At 38.2% G+C, this 21672-nt stretch overlaps 2 protein-coding genes and 2 pseudogenes across 2 annotated transcripts; all 4 read right to left on the minus strand.

The window, feature by feature from the left end:
- Positions 1–240: 240 nt before the first annotated feature.
- LOC113272396 lies at positions 241–3032 on the minus strand (annotated as a pseudogene).
- Positions 3033–4285: 1253 nt separating this feature from the next.
- Positions 4286–6838, minus strand: LOC113273765 (pentatricopeptide repeat-containing protein At1g62910-like). Its single transcript, XM_026523380.1, has 3 exons — positions 5153–6838; positions 4709–5073; positions 4286–4604 (listed from the first exon to the last, which is right to left on the minus strand). The coding sequence occupies exon 1, from the start codon at positions 6626–6628 to the stop codon at positions 5213–5215; it is 1416 nt and encodes a 471-aa protein (XP_026379165.1). The 5' UTR covers positions 6629–6838; the 3' UTR covers positions 4286–4604; positions 4709–5073; positions 5153–5212.
- Positions 6839–16641: 9803 nt separating this feature from the next.
- Positions 16642–17913, minus strand: LOC113275228. The gene is made up of 2 exons (XM_026524682.1): positions 17856–17913; positions 16642–17243 (listed from the first exon to the last, which is right to left on the minus strand). The coding sequence occupies exon 2, from the start codon at positions 17220–17222 to the stop codon at positions 16803–16805; it is 420 nt and encodes a 139-aa protein (XP_026380467.1). The 5' UTR covers positions 17223–17243; positions 17856–17913; the 3' UTR covers positions 16642–16802.
- A 176-nt stretch (positions 17914–18089) lies between these two features.
- LOC113275227 lies at positions 18090–20608 on the minus strand (annotated as a pseudogene).
- Positions 20609–21672: the final 1064 nt, after the last annotated feature.

Here is a 21672-nt window from a genome sequence, read left to right on the forward strand (position 1 = left end):
TGAGATATCTATTATACAGCCAAATAAACCAAATTTACAACCCATTTTTATATCTCCTGCATCTGCACGACATGGTTGCAGAAATTGGTGCCACGGAGTATAAGTTATTGATGCATATAACTCCACAAGAATGGGCTTCAATCAAAAATAAACTTTTGCTTCAAAATGAAGCATGTGGACTTTCGGATTACAACTCTACAACATAATAACACATCTAGTACTTATGAAACTCGAAAGAATCTAGTACTCTTTCTTGGCATAGAGGTTTGGATCAGATAACCTTGGCAACGGAATTGCAGTTAACGGGCTACTTGTCTTCAAAACAATACCAAATTTCTCTGAAAGATCAACCTCTGCACCTTCTGGCATTCTCCATTCAAATGAGTGCAAAAAAGAAGCTAATGCATAATGAACGATCCTTTCCACTAAAGGAACACCTATACATCTCCTCCTGCCAGAACCAAATGGAATATATCGGAAATCCGTCCCAATAAAATCGAACTTGCTAGTTGTTTGCAAGAACCTCTCTGGATGGAATTCTAATGGATCATCCCAATATTTGGGGTCTCTTTGGATTGCCCATGCATTCATAAGAACTTGAGATCCTTTAGGGATCACATAACCTCCCACTTTACACGTTGAACTTGGACACCTAGAAACCAATAGCGGTACTCCGGATGCAAGCGATATGTTTCTTTTATGATTGCACCCAAATAAGGTAAATTGGGTATATGAGATTCTTCTACAATGTTGTTTTTCCCTAGAACATTTTCCAACTCTTCTAAGGCTCTTTTCATGATCTTGGGTTCTTTTATCAACTCGACCATCGCCCATTCTACTGCCCCTCCTGTTGTATATGTGCCTCCGACCACCAAATTCTGTCCAAAAATTTTAGATCCTATTAGTCATAAAATAAAATTTTAAAACAAGAGCAGAGGACGAAACGCATGAAAGGAAAGACAGAAAATAAATACCATGAACAAGGCCTTGAGGTTGGTAAAGGTAAAAGGAACTTTGGAATCTCCTTGGTCTTGAAGTTGTTGAAAGACTTGTAAGAAATCCTTGACTTTGTTCTCCTTACCATCTTGATTTCCATTTAGTTTTATATCCTGATCAAGTTTCATCCTCTTATCAATCATGGATTCGAAGAATGGGTCTAACCACGAAATTAGCTCTTTCAGACGTCGTTCTACACCTTGAAGATCAAACCTCGCTAGAACAGAAAGAAAATCAGAAATATTGGTTCTCCCTAAATAATCGAAGACTTCTTCGGCTCGTTTCCGAAATTCCAAGCCAATTTTAATCTTCTCTTCATCATTAAATGTACCGCCCCACATCATGTTCGTTATCACATTAAGCATTATGAGAAACATATTAGACTCAGAATCTCATGTTTACCGGAGTGTTAACCTTCGCGTACAAACTTCTGACGCATTTTCTAACTTCCTGCTGGCGAAGAGTTGAGAATGAATCGAGAGCGTTTTTACTCAGAATCTCTCGAACGCACAAGGCACGTACGTTGCGCAAGTGTGGACCGTAGTCAGCAAATACCATGTCTGAACCATTATAGCCGATGGTCTTTCCTGCTACTGTAGGAGCCCGGTTTGGAAATGTGGAGTCGAGTTCTTTCATGACAACCGCTGCTAATTCCGGTGAACCCAAAACAATGAGAAGCCTGCTGCCTAATTTGAGCTTAAATATGGGTCCATATTTGTTTGTTAATTTGGCAAAGTACTTGTGTAACTCCGGTTCAATGAATGGGATGTTTCCGACTATAGGAAACCCTGGAGGACCAGGTGGTAACTTATGAACTTGCTTCTTGTAAACCCAGATGTACCACGAAATCGCGATTATATTAAGAACATGTAACCGAACTTTCTGCAAATTTAGTTCGGTTAATAAATCCAAAATCACGGGAAACCGAACCAGAGCTTTAATGGAGTTTTGTTTGTTCGGCTAGCTGATGAAAAATCAAATGTAACCGAACTACTATGCTTGAGTTTACAGAGTTTGTTCGGTTCAGTCCACTCGACCACGTTGTAACGAACTTTAAACAACAGAGTTCGGTAAGTTCGCAAAAAAAAAAGTTGTGATTAAACCGAACTCAACATTTGCCTATACAGAGATGAGTTCGGTTTTGAAATTATTTTTGCGAGTTAACCGAACTCATTATATAGGTTTTCTGAGTAAAGTTCGGTTAGGATTTTTTTTGCGATTAAACCGAACTCAACATTTGGCTATATAGAGAAGAGTTCGGTTTTGAAATTATTTTTGCGACTCAACCGAACTCAGGTGTTCGGTTAGGCAAAAAAAAAATTTAGCCAAAGTGTTCTTCGTGTTCTTCATTTTTAAAAGTTCGGTTGTAGGTTTTTTTCAAAATTATCCTAATCGAACTTACTACTGTAACCTCCAAATTCAACATATTTTGATGACTACGGCTCAAAATTTCAATCAAAAACGAATTAGAAGTAATGGGTTTGTGGGAAAATATTTATGGATAGGTTTGTTTATCAAAGATTGATTAATCGACGATGAAAACTCAATGAATCGACGACGATGAAAATTTGATGATTTTGATTAGATTTGTATACGATCAGGTTTAGATGATCATATATTGATGAAGAAGAGAAGAAGAAAAATTATAGAATAGAGGAAGAAGAAGTTGTAGATTAGTTATAATTTTAATAGGTAAAAGGGTAAACTAGTCATCTCCACCTTTTAGGACACCCCTTATAATTATAAGGAAGGTGTCCTAATCAAATCATGGTCCCCTCAAAAAACCCATGGTTCCCGAAAAATGATTCATATTTAAGCATATTTGATATGTAGGGCCAGTCATTGCTGCCGCTCCTCAATCGGAAGGGTCGCCATTTTCTCTGGTTCTGATATTTCAGTTTGATTTTGGCCCTTGGGGCTATCTACCATATTTGTACATTTCCAAAGAAAATTACGACTTGCGTTACAGGAAAATTACACATAATGAAGGTGCAAACCTTGCCAACCTCCCTGCTAATCGGTTTAGCTGGTGACATCCCTACCCGCAAATTTACAGTTAAGACTAGATTGAGATATTCTTATAGTAAAATCTGTAAAATTAATAACAATCGCAATTCTCTACTACACTACAATCAAATAACCGAAATGGTTTGACACAACCCAGTTGGATTATATAAGGCTAACCCTATGGGCTAGATTGAACTGCTAGATTGGCCAAAAAAGTGTTGCAAATCATAAAAAAAAGGGTGGGAAAATTTTTTACACTGCTAGTTGATAATTGTCTGTCCTAACAACTGCTCGCAGTTCAACTATCAGCGAGATTGAAACGCTGAATCATTCAGCGTTGAAAAAGTGATGTGAACGCCGAACTGTTCGGAGACGTGGACTTTGGTCCCATAAATTAATAAACTAACTGATGCATATTGCTTTTTCATGACGTGATGAACAGAATCCATAAATTAAAGATAGGGCACGTAGACTTTTGATGAACAGAATCATAAATTGGTCAGACACGTAAACATTTTTTGTAAACATTTTTTATAAACTCCGACAAGCTTTTTCACGAGGTGAAAAGTGGAAATGTGTTGACGCTGAATCATTCAGCGCCCAGCGTTGTTCTATTCAGCGTTTCTCTGCTAGATTAGACATACCATAGGATTCGGGAGGTTGTCCAATCTGACGTGGATGACCAATCTAACAACTAGATATCTAGCCCATAGGACTAAGCCTAAGGCTCAAGGATGAGATTCTGCGTTCCTCCAAAACTTATGTGTAAGGTCAAGCTTTGCTGGAGGGAGCACTTCCCCTGAAACAAGTAAAAAGGAGGTGTTAATTTATACAACCCATCCTCTCTACAGTTGATAATCTTGTGCAGATATTCATAGACCCCATGCAAAATGTGAGTAAAAGATCTCTATGTATTGCCTTACAAAGCAAGACTTTTAATTTCCTGCTGCTGAAGGATGCAAGCATAAGTGCATAGCACCTTTGTAATTACTAACTGTTTGAAAATTGAGAATTGTTCAGTGTTTACTTTACCTGCAACTCTGTCTATTATTTGTTGAGCGATTTTAACTGTTACTAGTCTGGTGAACGTTTCTTTAGCACATTTTGGTAAGAAACTTGGCAGCTTTCTCAACATCTCCAATAGTTACTAGGGCCCACTAGTCTCCTGAGAATAGATAAAGAAATATTAAGCAAAATTTTGAAGGTCTCAAAAACCTATTATAGGAGATTAAAACACAATTATTTAAGCCAGAGATGGATGATGGGAAGAAGAAATGCCTGCAACCAAAAAATTACAATAGTTCGTCAAGACTGATTGACGTAACCACGTACAGTCCATTCATCTGATATGTGGAATCTTCAACTGGGCCTTCACCCATATATTTTCTAGCCAGTGAAAATGACCTATTGTGCTGGTTGATAGAACCACACTTCAAGAGTGTGTTACTGAGCCCATTAATGGTGTCAACAAGATGCACCGTGAAATTGACTGTTGTTATTTTTTGCCGGGGTGTATGAAATGCCAAGACCAAAGTTCCTCAATTTTTCAACTATCCAACACATTCCCCCAGTACAAGATGTAGACGTGCTTGCAAAATCAACTGTATAAAAGCACAAGCCATTCATTTAAGAGTTAGAATTCTACTATAAGGTGCAAGCTACTACTCAAAGAAAGCTTAAGCAGTCAACAGGTTATGAAACAAACCTGGGGAATTGAGTGTCCTTCCCATAACTGCAAATTCGGTGCCACGATGATGACCAGTCTGTAGGTGAGAACACATGCTTTAAAGTCTTCCTCTTAACTCAAGACAAAAAGCTTCCTCTTCATCGTATTTGGAACCCATGCATATGCCTACATATATCTGTACTTTGTGATGGTTCCTTGCTCTTAGTACCTCACTCATGCTGTCACCCCTTCATATTGAAGTGTGTCTGGATATGAGAAACCTTCAAGCATAATGATTAATATTTGAAGTAGCTGTTGTTACTTGAGTAGAAGTTCCCAACCCAATCTCCAAAACCACCGACTCCAATAGCTCAAACAAGAAAAGAGCATCATCTGCATGGCCACTGAAAATAACAACAGAATCAAGAAACAACGTCCTTTTGGGGCAAGTAACAGAAATATACAACCAGGGATTGGACCTACCTCTGACCAGCTATCGAAAAGATCCAAAGTTTTTAAGTTGATCCACAGTTAGGGCATTAGTTAACATGCAGATGGTGGCGTTGCTGAGTGGGAGCTGCTATCGCGCATTCTTTGAAGAAACTTCCTAGCTTTCTTAATATCTCCTCCTTTAAGAAGGCCCTTGATAATGGTATCGTATGTGATAACATTTGGAATGCAACCATTCTTTTCCATTTCAAACATCAATCTCTCGGCCTCAACAAACATGCCTTCTTTGCACATGCCATTGATCATTATGGTATATGTTACGACATTGGGAACTAATCCTTTATGTGTGATTCCGTAAAATATATTCCTTGCATACTCGAAGTTTTTGGCATTGCACAACCCAGCAATAACTAAACTATAAATCTGAATGTCAATTTTAAACCCCTTACCTTCCATAGACTGAAACAATTCTATCGCCTCATCAATGTGTCCATTCTTGAAAAGTCCATCTAACATGGCACCATATGTAACTATGTCTGGAGATACACCAATTGTTTGCATCTCGATTAATAGGCTTCGTGCGGTTGTAACTCTTCCAGCACGACATAGTCCGGAAACAAGTGTACTGTATGTAACATTTGCTAGCTTTAGACCCTTTCGCTTCATTTTCTTGTACAGCTGCAAAGCATCATCCAACCTAGAGTTCTTGCAGTATCCATCTATCATCGAGTTATAAGTAACTACATCAGGTTCCTTGCCTAACTTCATCATTTCCTCAAACAACTCCCCAGCTTTTCCGATCTTCCCCTCTTTGGACAGAGAATCTATTTGCATATTATATACAACTACTGTGGGTGATATCCCTTTGTCCACCATTTCATCAAAATATCTCTGCGCTTCCTTCCACTGTCCACATTGGCTAAAACCATGAATTAGAGAACCATAAGTGATTGCATTTGCAGGAATTCCTCGAGCAGACATGTTATGAAAAAGTTCTATAGCCTCAGTTAACCTATCTGATTTACATAACCCACTAATCAAAGAACTATAAACAACAACATTCGGGACAATTTTCCGAACATTGATCATTTGGTCAAACATATTTACAGCTTCATCCACTAACCCATTTTTGCATAGAGTATCTATGATCACACCGTACGTAACAACATTAGGTCGAACTCCACTAACAGTCATTATCTCAAACAGATGAACCGCAGGTCGGATGTTTCCTTGCAGACATAGCCCTTTAATCAAAGAAGTGAAAGTTACAACAGTAGGATGATAACCCCTCTTCAAAATTTCGCTAAACAAACAGAACCCATAATCAACTTGCCTTAACTGACAACAACAGTTAATCAAACTGTTATATGTAAAGATATTAGGTTCGATTCCAATCAATCTCATCCTCTGATACAATGGAAACACTGAGGTATAACATCTTAGTTTAGAGATTGAAGTTAATAGATTATTGAATGCTTCAATTGATGGAAATGGGTTCAAAGAAATCATATAATCAAAGTGGCCTAATGCATCATCAAGTTTTTCTATTTGCCGGGTCTTGCACTGATCAGGCACTAGAATTTTGCTTTGGGTTTTATGACACGAAGCATAACTTCTGCCAGGTGCGATTGCAATGGAAGGGGAAACTGAGAAGAAGTGGGTGGTATTATTGTGCAGACGAAGTGGAGGGTTAATCAATATGGAGATTAGCCTTCTGACAAAGAGAATCATTCTCTGGGTTTAGGGTTTTAGGTTTACATGAAGAGTATTTACAGTGAAAAAGGCCTAAGGTCGGTCAGTACTATTGCAATTTAAAACGAGCCAAAAAAATTGCTCGGGTAAAATCGCCGGAGTCAGAAAGACCAATTTACAAATTTCATTCCTAGCCGTGAGGCCCCCTGAGAAACAGAAACCAGAAGTCCTTTTGTCCAGGAACAAGTCCTGGGTAGGACTAGAGACTATCTTGTGAAGAATCGTCTCGTAAAAGTGTGGCAAAAAAATTTACGCCGGCTTGCCTGCCTAAACACAACCCACCATAAGGCAGGACAGTCCTTGGCACAATCAGTGCCTTGTTCATTTTTGGCACAGAGGGTGAAGTAGTCACTACTTCAGTGGGTTTACGCATTCGCGACCATCAAAGTAACGTATTTGCTCACACCATGTCCCTGCCGCAGGGCTACGGGGGGATTCCCCCTTCACGATCCTGCTAGCTGCAGAGCTACATGGGGAGCCCCCCTTCACAATTCTGCCATGTTGATAAGTTTACGGGTCGTATAATCCAAAATAGAGAAAGGAAAGTCGCGAGTTAGAGGGTCAGTTCACGTACCTTGTGCACATACCTCGCTTGCTCTCCGCGCACTTCAGTCGGATGCCAGCTCTTTCTGTAAGTTCCGTCGGTTGTGGCCCCTTTTGACCAGCCACTTGGTTCTACCTGGTCCTACAAAAGAGACATTTAAAAATAGGAGGGTCAGTTTACGTACCTCGTGTACATGTCTCGGTCACATGGATTGTTGCTCTCCATGCATTCCTGTCAAGCGCCAGCTCTTTCTATAGGTTCTTCCGGCTCGGGTCCAGTTTAATCAATTCATCTCACGTCAGTTTCGATCGGCCTCTACGTTTCATCCTTCCTTCCTGGCGCAAGATGCGTCCTAAGCGAATCGGAGCATCGAGTGGTCTTCGCTGGAGATGCCCGAACCAACTAAGTCGATGTTGGGCGAGTACATTCTCGATTGGTGCTACCCCAAGTTTGTTGTGGATAAATTCATTTCTGATTTTGTCGAGCCTCTATGTCCACAGGCCCACCTCAGCATCCGCATCTCAGTTGCATGCAGTGCTCTTATGTATGGGTTTTTAGCCGCCTAGAATTCCGATCCATACAGCATCGTTGGTCGTGTCGCCGTTTTTATATAACCTTCCTTTCTATTTAGCTGAGACCTTACGATAACAGAGGACTCCTGACGTCATTCTCCATTTCGCCCATCCTGCTTGGTTTCTATGTCGAATGACTTCACCGATATCACCATCATTTTGGATCATAGATCCTAGATAACGGAATGATTCATTCCTTAGAACTATCTGCCCGTCAAGCAGGACGTCCCCATCATCAGGCCTTGTGTCGTCGAAATCGCACCTCAGATATTCCATCTTGGACCTACTGAGTCTGAAGCCCTTCGATTCTAGGGTGTGCCTCCACCACTCAAGTTTCTCCTCTACCTCTCTTTTGGTTTCCCAATTAGCGCCACATCGTCTGCGAAAAGCATACACCAAGGTATCTCCCCATGTATGTCCCTCGTTACTTGATCTATTACTAGCCCAAATAAATAAGGACACAAGGTTGATCCCTGGTGTAGCCCAATGTTGATGACTAAATCGTCCGAGACTCCATCACACGTCCGAAAAACAGTGACAGCTCCCTCGTACATATCCTTGATTAAGGTTATATACTTCGGAGATACCCTCTTCTGTTCGAGTGCTCACCACATCACTTCCCGCGGGACTTTGTCTTAGGCTTTCTCCAGGTCGATGAATACCATGTGAAATTCCCGCATTTGCTCCATGTAGCACTCCATTAGTTGTCTAACCAGGAAGATCGCTTCCATAGTCGATCTTCCGGGCATAAAACCAAACTGATTCTTCGTGACACAGGTTTACCCACGAAGTCGACGGTCGATTATACGTTCCCACAACTTCATTGTGTGACTCATTAGTTTGATACCCCTGTAGTTAGTATACCTTTGGATATCCCCTTTGCTCTTATAAATTGGTACAATGACGCTTCTTCGTCATTCATCCGGTATCCGGTTTGTCTGGAAGATACTATTGAAAATCTTGGTCATCCAAGTTATTCATTCTTCTCCCAGCCGTGAGGCCCCCTATTACTGTGAAATACCGACATGCCAGTATTGACGCCGTATCCGCATCAGACATGTATTGATACAGAACGGGCATTGGATACCGATACGATGCGAGTGTAGAAATATGTACTCCATTTTACTAGTTGGGTAATCCAGTATGTTAGGAAATTAATACAATAGTTGATATTTCTAATTGTGGGATAACTTAACAACATAAAATTGAGTTTTTAAATGTATTTGTGTGACTAATGTATTTGATGTATTATAACACTATGATCTTCGTATATAAAAATTATTTAATTAGTATATATATGTGTGTGTCCGCGTCCTGATGATTTTGAAATTTGCAGGTCCATGTGCATTGTGTCGTGTTTGTGTCTCGTGTATGTGCTTTCCAGCCCTGTAATGATATATTCAATATGAAGGATCGAATTTTGGCACCGCGGTACAGCATGTGTTACAAGTTACAAGCAAACTTTAAGAGGAACTGCTTTTTTTATAGAATACTAGGTCTCAACCCGTGCCGTAACGGCACGGGAAAGGATATGTGTTTCAGATGTATCCATCAATTCATACATGTCGTAATTGTCTGAGAAGAATCGAACCAATCGATCCAGGTCTAAATGTTTTGAGGAGTTGGTTAATAAACATGTTCTTGTCTTCGAATCTTTTAATATTGTGTATGCAAGTCATACAACTCTTTGGGACAAACATAGTTAATCGTTAGAGCAAATCCTATGGGCAGTAGAACATTATTTCGTTCACTACTTCAAAAAAATATCATCAAAGGTCATTCACCAAACTTGTAACAAAACTAAAAACACCTAAATTTACTTTAAAATCAATTGCAAAATCTGTTAGCATTAGAGTTTGATTTTTCTCTTTGATATAAATTGTTGGGTTCCCAATATACATAGATTTGTGTTTATTCATTTTCCTAAAATTTATAATAATATTTAATTCTTGATCCATTTCTTTTCTTGTCTCTTTACCTATTATCATGAACTATTTCTCAAGCATGCATAACTACACGAAGTTGGGGAGAAATGACAAAAAAAAAATCATGACAAAAAAGGGGAATCAAGAGAGATGTGAGAAACTGAATCGATTACAATTAATTCACGCGTAGCCTTGCATAATCCCATGAAGTAGGGGAGAAATAATGACAGAAACAGAAGCCATGACAAAAAAGGGGAATAAAGAGAGATGTGAGAAACTGAATCGACTACAATTAATTCGCGCGTAGCCTTGTATTTGGTCAATTTTTTTATAGGTTTCATTTTTCTTCCTGCCCCCTACCCGGCAAACCTTAAAATCACAACATCTTCTTTTTTTGGAAAAATCTGGCCTTTTAAATTGTTTTAATTTAAAAAAAAAGTAATTTGAAAACTAAAATCAAATTAAAACAAAACAAAGAAAAATTAACCAAGGGTGACTAAATAATTTACCTATCTCAGGACACCTTTTCTCACCCTACTGCTAATACTTCTTCCAACACCACATTATCGTCACCACTCCACCAGTCTCACTAATACCGACCACCATTATCCCCACCACTTCCCGCCATCACAACCACCATTAATGTTTACTGATATGGTTAATATCAAATAATTTATTATGTATCAACAAAAATATATTCATTTGATTAATTAAAGAAACATTTATGGTGAAATTTTGACTGAACACTTATTATTAAATGACGGTAGATTTATGTTCTGCAAGTATAAATTTGATCGTTCTTTATCTAGCCTAACTTGTCCAAACTTTGTTTTGTATTCTGGAAATGTAATAAATTTTATTTTAATACTAAAAACCGTGATTTATTCGATCGGGTACTATAAATAGCTGGGATCCCATTTGGGTGATCCAACTGTCATGATCATATTGTCTTATATGATTTAGTATCCTCTTGTGTTTTGTACTTACCAGTTGTGCTAAAAACAGCCAACTACATCTATCATAATAAAATGTTGCCCATTTTGTAAAGACACAAAACTATTATTGTCTACTACTGTTCAGTAACATCCACCACCGTACGTAAAAACCAGCCACACACACTATTTTTTCCACCACCAGCAATGTTAACACCTCCACCACTAACAAATACCTGCCACTGTTTCCACCACCCACTGCTTCTTTCACTACCACCATTAAAATTATTAATATAATTTTTAACCGGGATCATTGTAATACAACGGCAAAGTCATTGGGTGATGATACCAGGTACTGAGTTCGAAACTCGCCAGCACCAAATTCTTTACCGATCAATATATATATATATGTAGTTTTTAATAAACTTATTTATTAATAAAAATATGTATTTATTAGATTGATTAAATGAACATTTATCATAAAAAATTAATTAATCATTCATCATGAGTAATTAATAGGACACTAATGAATAAAGTATTTATAATGGTTATTTGAAAAAACTACGGCCGTAGATTTATCCCTCCTAGACAAATCTCGGCGGCTCTTTATTTAGCCTAACTTAGCCAAGCGCTCTGTTTTGTATTCTTGATAAAATGAGAAGGAACCACATGGTATTGTTTGTGAAAAAAGGTTATTAACATGGGAATTAAATAAGTTGCACAACATTAAAGTAATTTCAATCACTAAATTACCAGGCATTATCAAATCGCAAGAAAAAAAGCGCTCTTAAGCATAGAGAAGGGTCGGATAGCCCGAGAGTAGGGACAGCGACAAGTGGCTCTGCTTTCTTCAACAATCCTGTTAAAGGGGCGGGTGGTTCCATTGGAGGGGCGGCAAGGGTGATAGAAATATCCCTATTATTGGTTAGGGGGTGTCCTATAGGGGAGTGTTAATTGACTAGATTACCCTTTTCACCTCAAATGGACTAATTTACACTTGTTTTTGTGGTTGAAAAGATTGAATTGTCCTTCCCATTATTAACCCAATTGAAACTGAAAATCAAAACAGTTTTTTTTCAACTTTCCTTCATCTTCTCTTTCTCCTCCTCTCCACCGCCATTAAAACTGATTTTTCATCGTCCTCTTCGATTAATCGGCGAGTTGAAAAATTGATAATCGTTGATTTGAAACTATATTAGAGATGCCGAAGAAGAAGGTTGACGAAGATTGTAGCCGTTCTAATGAACCAAATCCTCCATAAGGTCAAGAACATCAATTTGAAACTCCTCAACCGTCAAAATCAAGCACAATGACTTATTTGAGGTATGTTTCGAAAAACCCAGTTAGGGTTTAGTCTATTGTTTGATTTAAGTTAGTTTTGTATGAAAAATTAGGGTTTTGGATCGAAATTGAAACTGGAAAATGATTTTTGCATGTGAGTTACGGTTGCAAATAACCCAGATACCAACCGTACCTGCATAATTTGAAGAACTTACGGTTGGTAACTACCCAAATACGGACCGTACTTTATTTTTTTTTGAGAAATTTGTTAATGTTCGGTTGGTAACGAAACATTAGTTACGAACCGTACATTCTTCTGTATGTTTCAAATACTTTGTAAGGTTCATATTTGCATCTCACTTACGAACCGTACTTGAGTTTCGGTTTGTAACTTAATGAAAGTTACCAACCGTACATCTTTTTGTATGTTAGGATTTTTTGAAGTAGTGAGTACGGTTGGTAACTATAGCTGAATTACCAACCGTGGTTTTGTTACGGTTGATCTCGATTCCTTATTTACGAACCGTAATTTTTTGCGGTTTGTAATTTATGTCTTATTACGAATCGTAATTAAACCTAATCACCATTTTTTTGAGTGTTTTGTTTTCTATATTATTTGTTCTACAATTAGTAAATCAATCAATTGTAATGCTTGTGTAGGAATCCTGATAGGGTGAAGAAAAAGAGAGGAAATGACTTAACCCTGATTGATCATACGCCTACCCCTCGCGGTGACAAGCATTTAGGTGTAGATAATAGAGGCATCCACAAGAATGAGAAGAAGAAGAAGAAGAAGAAGAAGAATAGGTTTGAAATTAAGTTGAGGGAAAAACCTTTGGCTGAATCTGGAGTTGAGCTAGAAGGAGTGGAACATAATGATCAAGAAGAGGTCGGAGTCGAAACTGACCGTGAAGGCAACGAAAATGAAATTGTGGAGAAAGAAACTAATAATGATTAAGATGAAGAAGGATTTAAAGGAACCGACGATGATGGAGGGGAAGAAGAGGAAGCAAATGATGAAGAGGAGGAAGATAAAGAAAATGATGAAAAGGAGGTCGATGAAGAAAATGATGAAGAAAAGGAAGATGAAGAAAATGATGAAGAAAAGGAAGAGGAAGAAAATAATGAAGAGGTAGAAAATGATGAAGAGGTAGAAAATACCAAGGGAAAAGAGGTAGTTGTAGCTGCACCTCCAAGGCAAAAGAAAGAAAAGAAGACGAGAAAGGAGCCCGCACCGGAAGGGATGCATATTCCTAAAGGAAAAGATTTGTTATTTCCACCGAAGAAGAATAAAAGACCTTGGGGCGAGGCCCCAGATAAGTCTTCAATCTTATTTAGTTATACCGGTTCCTGGTCCGCAAAAGTCTGTCAGATAAGGGTATGTATTTTGTTACTTTTATTAAAACATTCATTATTTTGATACATTTTGTTTGTTTATTTCAGTTCACCATAATATGCTTATATTTTTGTATATTTGTTTTCTTAGGACCACGCAAGATGCATTAAATTGCTCAAGCGTCAAAGGGGTAAACATTGGCCATTAAGTCAAGAATGTGCTTTGGTTCGCAATCTAGTGGCTAGTACAAGACTAGGACCTGGAATTCTTCACCTTCAATCGGATTATGATAGTGTTGTGGTCTATGCCTTCAGGGAACGATATTGGCTTGAAACCGATACGTTTCATCTTCCATTTGGAGAGATGACAATAACACCGGACGATGTGAAGCAAATTACTGACCTTGAAGTTGAAGGACAATCTGTGTTTGAAGGTTTCGACAACAACATGTCTTGGACTGACCTTTATATCCTTGTTCAAGAAACACTTGGGTGGGAGAAAGATGAAATTGAGATGGAGTTTCAGTTGGCTGGTGGTTATGACCCTGTTGAACCACATAAACCAAAAATCATCAAAAAGCTATTGTTGAAGAATCTGAGGACCAAGTTTGAAGGAACAGCAGCAAAGGAAAGGGAAGGTCAGGTGATGGATGAAACAACAGTTAGGCGTACAACCACAACGTATTTGTTGTATTCTCTTGGGACCGTATTCTTTCCCGATAACTCGGGAAATAGGGTCAATGTTCATTACCTACAACTGTTGAAGAATTTGGACAACATCAAAAACTATTCGTGGGACACTGCAACCCTTGCATATTTACTTGACAGCCTAAGAAAGGCCTCTAGGGTTGGAGCTACTGAAATTGCCGGGAATGTTGCGCTTCTAATGGTAAGTTTGGTTACATTTTTCTTTGTTTTTTATATTTTTAGTCATGTGTCAATTGTTTATAATTAAATTATTTTTTAGGCATGGGTATATGACCACTTTCCGAGCCTGAGACCTCCTACTGAGTGGGAAGAACATGATTATGGCCCTACGGGAAAGAAGTTCAAGTTCACTGGCAGACAACTAAGGAACAAAGAGGAGAAGCTCATTCAAATGAGGGAGAAAATAGATGCTTTCACTGTTGAAGATGTTATCTTTGACCCTTATTTGAGGATTGAAAACGGAGTTGATGTTCCTAGGTTCACAGAGACCGCAGGTTACAATGGACCATTGTATCATCCCAAAGGTTACGTTATAACCAATCCTCGTCGAACTCTACGCCAAATTGCTCATATTCAACAAAGGGTTGTAGAGGAAAACTTCAAATTATCCAAGCAAGGATCCGAGACAAAAGGCCCCACCATTGTGCTCAACTACATGCCAACTCCAACGGTTGATGCTTGGAACAACCGCCATGAAGAAAGATACCAATTCGCAGTGGGAGAGGCAATTCCTTATAACAACACGAAAGAAGCCACTGCTGATTACATGGGTTGGTATTCTCATTTTGGTCACCCATATGTGATCAATAATGATCCGGAGGCCCAACCATATATTCAAGAGGCTATGTCCCAAAGGAAGGCGGTCGACGAGACTAAAGAGAAAAAAGGTCTATTTGGTTTGACTTGGAAGAAGCTATATTTCATGTCGGTACATAATTTTTTTATCCTCATGACTTTGGATTTTAAGATTAATGATTATTATGAAATAATCTCTTAACACTCTTTTTGATATGTGAATAGAAAGAGCGAGGACAAGCTTTGGCAAATAGCATGACTTCATGCATCCGTCGTAATGGTGTGCTTAAAGCTCGTGAACAAAAGATCTTGCAAGACCAAATAAGGAACATGCATAATCCAAACATGGCAGAAATGTATGAGGGGTTGGTCACGGACGAAAGAGGCTTAAAGAGGAGTAGAAACTCTCTTGGAGGTGAGGCTCAACCATATTTTCCTTTGGCCTTGGCTTAGTGTAGCATATTTCTCGGCTAGAGCCTGACCAATCTCGGTATCGGCAAACGTTCCTCCAAATTGTTGATCAAAAATTGTTTCACGGAATGATAATTGTTTCCAAAAGGGATCAACATCTTGAATCGGGATCACTTTGTCTTGGTATGTGGCTATAACATGCCGACATGGGAGTCCCAAACTTGTCATGTTTGGACAAACACACTCTTCTTCATAATCCCCAAATTCATAATGTTGTACTTCATACATTATCTTACCAATAGCGCGGTGCGAAACTTGATGTGTAATTCCCCTTAGCCACTTATTGTCTAACCATTTGGTGTGTTATTTACTTCGGCTTTTTTCAAAAGACTCCGTAACTCTATCGTGATCACGACGGAAATACGAATCCATGGCTTCGAATAGCGTAACTAACCCACCATTACAACTATAAGTTTCTTCTTCAACCGGTTGTGAGATGACTCGTCGTACTTGTAGATTGGTTGTCATAGTGCCTATATTTGTTAGTGAACACCGATACGAACTTCTATTTGTGCGGATCCAACCAATTATCCAACAAATACTTCACAACACTTGGATAACCTATTTCCAATGAGCCACTAACATACGAGCTCTATCCTCATGTTCATCCACGGTGATAGAATAGGTCAAGGCTCTCCACTCCGTTTTGAAACTTTCCCATTTTAGTTCCGCCAACTTGTCATCCTTCTTAAATTTCTCTTTGGCATACTTTTGTTGATGTAACGGTAGTTTCTTTATTCTATCCATTTCGCTTTTTTTGGTTGGACGGACAAGGCGCATGCACTTAGTTTCAATACTTTTCCACAAGTGGAACGTGCAAAGAAGGTTATGAGCTTCCGGGAAAACCCTCCTTATTGCATTCAACAAAGCTTGTTCCTTGTCGGTAATAATCACCTTTGGAGTATATCCCTCTACGTAGAATAGCTTCACTTGGTTTAATGCCCACACATAGCTCTCTTCGAGCTCATCTTTCAAGAAGCAAAAAGCAACACTAAAAGGAGCATTGGTAGAAGTTTGCCCGACAAAGTTCAACAACGGCATCTCAAACTTGTTGGTTTTGTATGTGCAATCCATTAGAAGGATTTGATGAGAGCACCGTGCCAACTTCACAAACTCAGGATTAGCCAACAAAAGATGTCTTATTCGTCCTTTCTCATCATCATCGTGGAAAACCGAGTAATTATTCGCCTCCCCCAAATGCCTTAATTGTTGCATTTCGTTCCTTTGTTCCCATTTCTTAGCCTTCAATTTTGTTCTTGTGTTGTAGATGTTAGCCAAAGAAGAAGCATTTTGTGGGTTTTTTTCCTTTAAGTGAGCGAGGATATCAACGGGATTCATACGAATTTGTGTCAGTGACTCTACGATCTTCTATTCTTCTTCGGTAAGGCGTCCAGCATACGAATGTGATAGCAAACTCTCCGGTATATGGTGGTTATGACTACCACATACAACTTTATCCAAAAACCACCTTTTTGCCGCGTTCTTTTTAAATTGAAGCTTGAAGGGGCATCGGGTCTTCTTAGTGAACGTAGTTTGCTTCCTCTTTGCCTTTGCTACTTGCACGGTACCCTTTTTTGCATGACTTCTATGTTGTCCACTACACTCGCAAACCATTTGAAAGGCACTTTCACTAGTGGTACCATTACAAACTATGATACACATAATCAACTTGCCTCGTTCTCTAGCCCAATGCTTTGCATCATCTTTTTCCTCCCCTGTCTCCTCGGTTAAATAGTGAGAGCTAGAATCTTGGGTGAGAAGTTGATTTTCTAAAGGTTGTTCATCCATTAGGGGAGGTACACTCACGATCTGGACAACAATACACCCACATTAGTCTAAACAAGAACAAAACGAAAATATATATAAAGTTATGGTTGGACACGACAAGGAAATACAAACCGTAACAGAGATACGGTTCGTAATTACAATCACTTACAAACTGTAACACAACTACGGTTGGTAGTAGTCCTCCCGTAACAAACCGTAAATAGGGTGAAATGAAAATGAAAACATACAGATCATTATATGATCGGTAAAAAACACAGATCACAAACTGTAACACAATTACGGCTGGTAGCTATTTACATATTACCAATCGTAAGAAGTGCAGTAAATACTTCCATGCACGTGATGAGTTACGGTTGGTAACTACTGAAGAACATAACCAACCGTACTGAAATTGCGGTTCGACTCGAAAATTTTATACTAACCGTAACTTGTATTACGATTGAGTTTTTCCCCAAATTGAACCAATTACGGTTGGTATTGGAAACTTTACGAACCGTAACATGCAATTACGGTTGATAACTAGCTAATTACCAACCGTAAGTTCTTCTGAAATTTTTTAAAATTTGATTTTTTTACGTACTTTAAAGAATTTTAAGCAACAAAAAGCCAATGAGAACTAGTTTAGAAGTATACCTGGTCATTTTCAGTTGCTGGTTCTTCACTTTGTTGGCTAATTTCTTCAATTGGTTGAGATTGACCTTCACTATGGGTTAAAACATCTCTACCATCTAAGAAATACTCCATATCAGGATCTCCATCAAGGGGTATGTAGTATTTGTTTTCTCTATCGTATAGAGATTCACCCATCTCAAATTTGCCACTAGAATAACTCATTTTGGTTGAGGGAATCAAAATCTAGGGTTTCACAAATATCACATAAGTTTTCTTTTTCTTCTCTTCTAATTTTGTTTTATAACTCTAAAAATCTGATTTTAGAGTTATTATAAGTGAAAATTAATTAACAACACTAATCTTGATTATTAATAATAAGGATTAATTGGTCATTTCCATATTTTTTCGATAAGGGACACTTGAATTACCACCTAATGACCCTTTTTGTCTTTTTAGGTTTGCCGCCCCTCCAATGGAACCACCCGCCCCTTTAACAGGATTGTTCTTCAAACCAATTCCAAACTTCTCGTCAAGATTTAACTTAGCAGAGTCGGGCATATTCCATTCGAACAAATGCAGAAGGGTCGCTGATTCATACATAACCATTCTTTCGGCCATAGCTATTCCCGCACATATTCTTCGGCCTGATCCGAACGGAAAATACTTGAAGTCGTTACCACTGAAATCAAATTTTCCGTTGAAAAATCTATCGGGGTTGAACTCAGTCGGGTTTACCCAAATTGAAGGATCTCTATGTATTGCCCACACATTTACGAAAACCCTTGCCCCTTTTGGGATGAAATAACCGCCCACGGTGCAAGATGAGCTTGGACAGTGAGGGATCAGGAGTGGGAGCGCTGGGTGCAGACGTAACACCTCTTTCATTACAGACTGCAAGTAATGAAGTTGAGGGAGGTGCGATTCTTCTACATTCTTATCTTTACCTGCAACTCTATCCAATTTCTCTTGAGCTTTTCTTATTGTTTCGGGATTGTTCATCAACTCGGCAATCCCCCATTCGACTGTGTTTGACGTTGTTTCCGTTCCACCCACAACCATATCCTGATCAAAATACAAATGAATTTGAAATGAGCTGATATTGTTCTAGAAATAAAACTGAAATAAAGTTTTTGAACCAATTTATAAGGAGCATCATACCATTAGTAAGGCCTTGAGATGATTCATTGTAAATGGCACTTTAGAATTTTCTTCATCCTTCAACTTCAACAAAAGCTGCAGAAAATCCTTACTATCATGACTCTCTTCTTTACCTTGTTCCATTTTTAGGCATTGCTCTATCATTGAATCAAATATTCTATCAAACCTTAAAAACCGAACATGTATCTTTTTTTTAATTCCTTGTATATCGAACCGAGCCAAACTTGGAAAAAAGTCTGAAACATTAGGTGCTCCTATAAGTGCAGTCATCTCAGAAACAACTTGTTTAAATTCTCCACCGATTTTAGTACGGTCGTCACCCTTTAAAGTGCCACCCCACATCATGCTCGTAATCACGTTAAGTATAGTCAAAAACATTTGTTCACCAACATCAACTGGAGATCCAGTCTTGCTATGAACATGTTGCACCAATCTTCTTACCTATCAAAATCGATCAAAATATTAAATTTCTAGCATACTTCTCAGGAGCCCAGGAACGGAATCATTATAGCACTTACGTGTTCCAAAAATTCTAAACAAACCTTGGGAAATCGCATAGTGACAAAGAAGCTTTTGGAGGCTTGGATTTAAATTTTTGGGTTATATGTCATTCACAATGTGGATTCAAACATTTTACTTCTACACTTATTCTTACACCTTATTTATATTGGGATCAGATTTTTTTCTTCTCAATTTCTCACAGAACGTTGTATCAAATTCTCTATCACTAAGAGCAAGGATTATTGGGGTTGAGAGCCTCCTTTCAAAATGAAAAATTTGATCAAATTTGATCATACTATTTACCTTCTCTTTCGGTTAAAGGAGTGAGTGTACGAAAACGGCAAACAATTATGTTGCCTTATGAAATTAAAATGAAAAGAAAACGGCAAATGTTTTGCCTTAGGAAAAAAAAAAAATTATGTTGCCTTATGAAATTATGTTGCCTTATCATCCCTCTGCTCCACGGTGGATTTCTCTTTTTCATTTTGAAAGGAATAAACTCTAAAACTGTCTATCCCATAATTCTTGTTGTAAAACTTGGTTTACATATTAAAGGGAAAAAAGCACAAAAATTTAGAAAATAAATCAAATCAAAGTTACCTACCTCTTTATGACGAAGTGAATGAACTGCATCCATAGAATGATTACTAAGCATTTCTCGTACGCAAACTTTTCTTAACATTCTCCACTCTGGTCCTCACGGTAACCATGCAATATCTTTAAGTGATAGTTCTACCAGCCACAGGAACATCATGGTTGGCAAATGTCGTGTCGTGATCTTTCAATACTTCCTTAGCCAGAGATGGTGAACTAATTACAATACCCAACTTATTACCGAGTTGAAGTTTAAAAATTGGCCCAAATTTCTGAGCTAACTCAGTATAGTAAGTATGTAGCTCAGGATCTAGAAAAGGTAAGCTGCCGAGTATCGGGAAGCCACGAGGACCCGTCACCCGGTGGTAACTGTTGGTTTGGGTTCTTCTTTTTGATCATCCATTTGATGATAAAAAAGATGGAGAAAACTAAAATGAGTACTGAGAGGAAGAAAGTTTGATTAGACGTAAAAGTTGCAATTGCGCGTGGGAAGTTGGATGCGCTTGTTTTGATCATAATTTTTGCTCCTATGGGTTTCAAAGAGGAATGGGCAAGTGATTATGCCGTATACGTAGTTTTTATCTCTTCTCTCTACATGTGTTTAGGAATATGGAATGTGTTTAGGAATATGGATGAGTTTGGCCAGATGAGTGGAGGTTTTTGATTAGGGAAAAATTAGGCACATGCCCAAAAAAAATAATATTTTCATTGTCAGGTCCACAATTAATTTTAGGTACTGTGACACGCATAATTATTTTCGTGATACCCATAATTATATGAAATTATTAAAAATGTCTGCATGACGGATTATGCATCCGCATGACGGGTTATGCATCAGGGGATAATTGGTAACGTAACTTGGATATAACATATCTAAAAGTCCGCACTTTGGAATTTTACAAATTTTATATCGTTGGAAATCTTTTTAAGAGAGCTACGCAACGAGTACAAACAACAATATCAAATTTTTGTTTTTCACGGAAAAATCGGAGGTGATCATCATTTCAGGCAAAATTTCGAAAACTGACTACATAACCATTATGCAGCCACCAAAAAAGATGCATAACACATTCTGCAGACGCATAACGAATTATGCAACCATTTTCTCGACTGCATAACAAAGTTATGCATCTATAACAAGTTATGTAACCATTGTTTTGGTTGATTTTAGTGTGTACATAAAAAATGATGCATAATACAGTATGCATCCATATTTACGGATGCATATCAGGTTATGCATCTATTTTCTTGATGCATAAAAGATTGTGCAACAATTTTCTCGATGCATAATGCATTGTAGTCATATTTTCACGACTGCATAACATGTTATGTAGATATTATTGTAGGTGCGTGACAAGTTATGCAACCTTATTTTTTTGTTGGTTTCAATACTAAGAAAAAAGTAGCTGCATAACGTGTTATGGAACCGTTTTCTGGACTGCATAATAAGTTATGAAAAAAAACTGCAGAACGTGTTATGCAACCAATTTCGAGAATGCATAGGGAAGGATGCATACACTTCTTAACCAATAAGTCCAACATAGCTAACTTAATTAAATTTAGTATTTCAAACATCAACCAAAGC

Source organism: Papaver somniferum, chromosome 4, assembly GCF_003573695.1.
Source record: "Papaver somniferum cultivar HN1 chromosome 4, ASM357369v1, whole genome shotgun sequence".
Taxonomy (NCBI): domain Eukaryota; kingdom Viridiplantae; phylum Streptophyta; class Magnoliopsida; order Ranunculales; family Papaveraceae; genus Papaver; species Papaver somniferum.

Excerpts from the sequence above, each read along its gene's own strand:
- LOC113275228 (XM_026524682.1), bottom strand. The coding sequence starts at position 17,222 with ATGGATGAACAACCTTTAGAAAATCAACTTCTCACCCAAGATTCTAGC.
- LOC113273765 (XM_026523380.1), bottom strand. The coding sequence starts at position 6,628 with ATGATTTCTTTGAACCCATTTCCATCAATTGAAGCATTCAATAATCTA.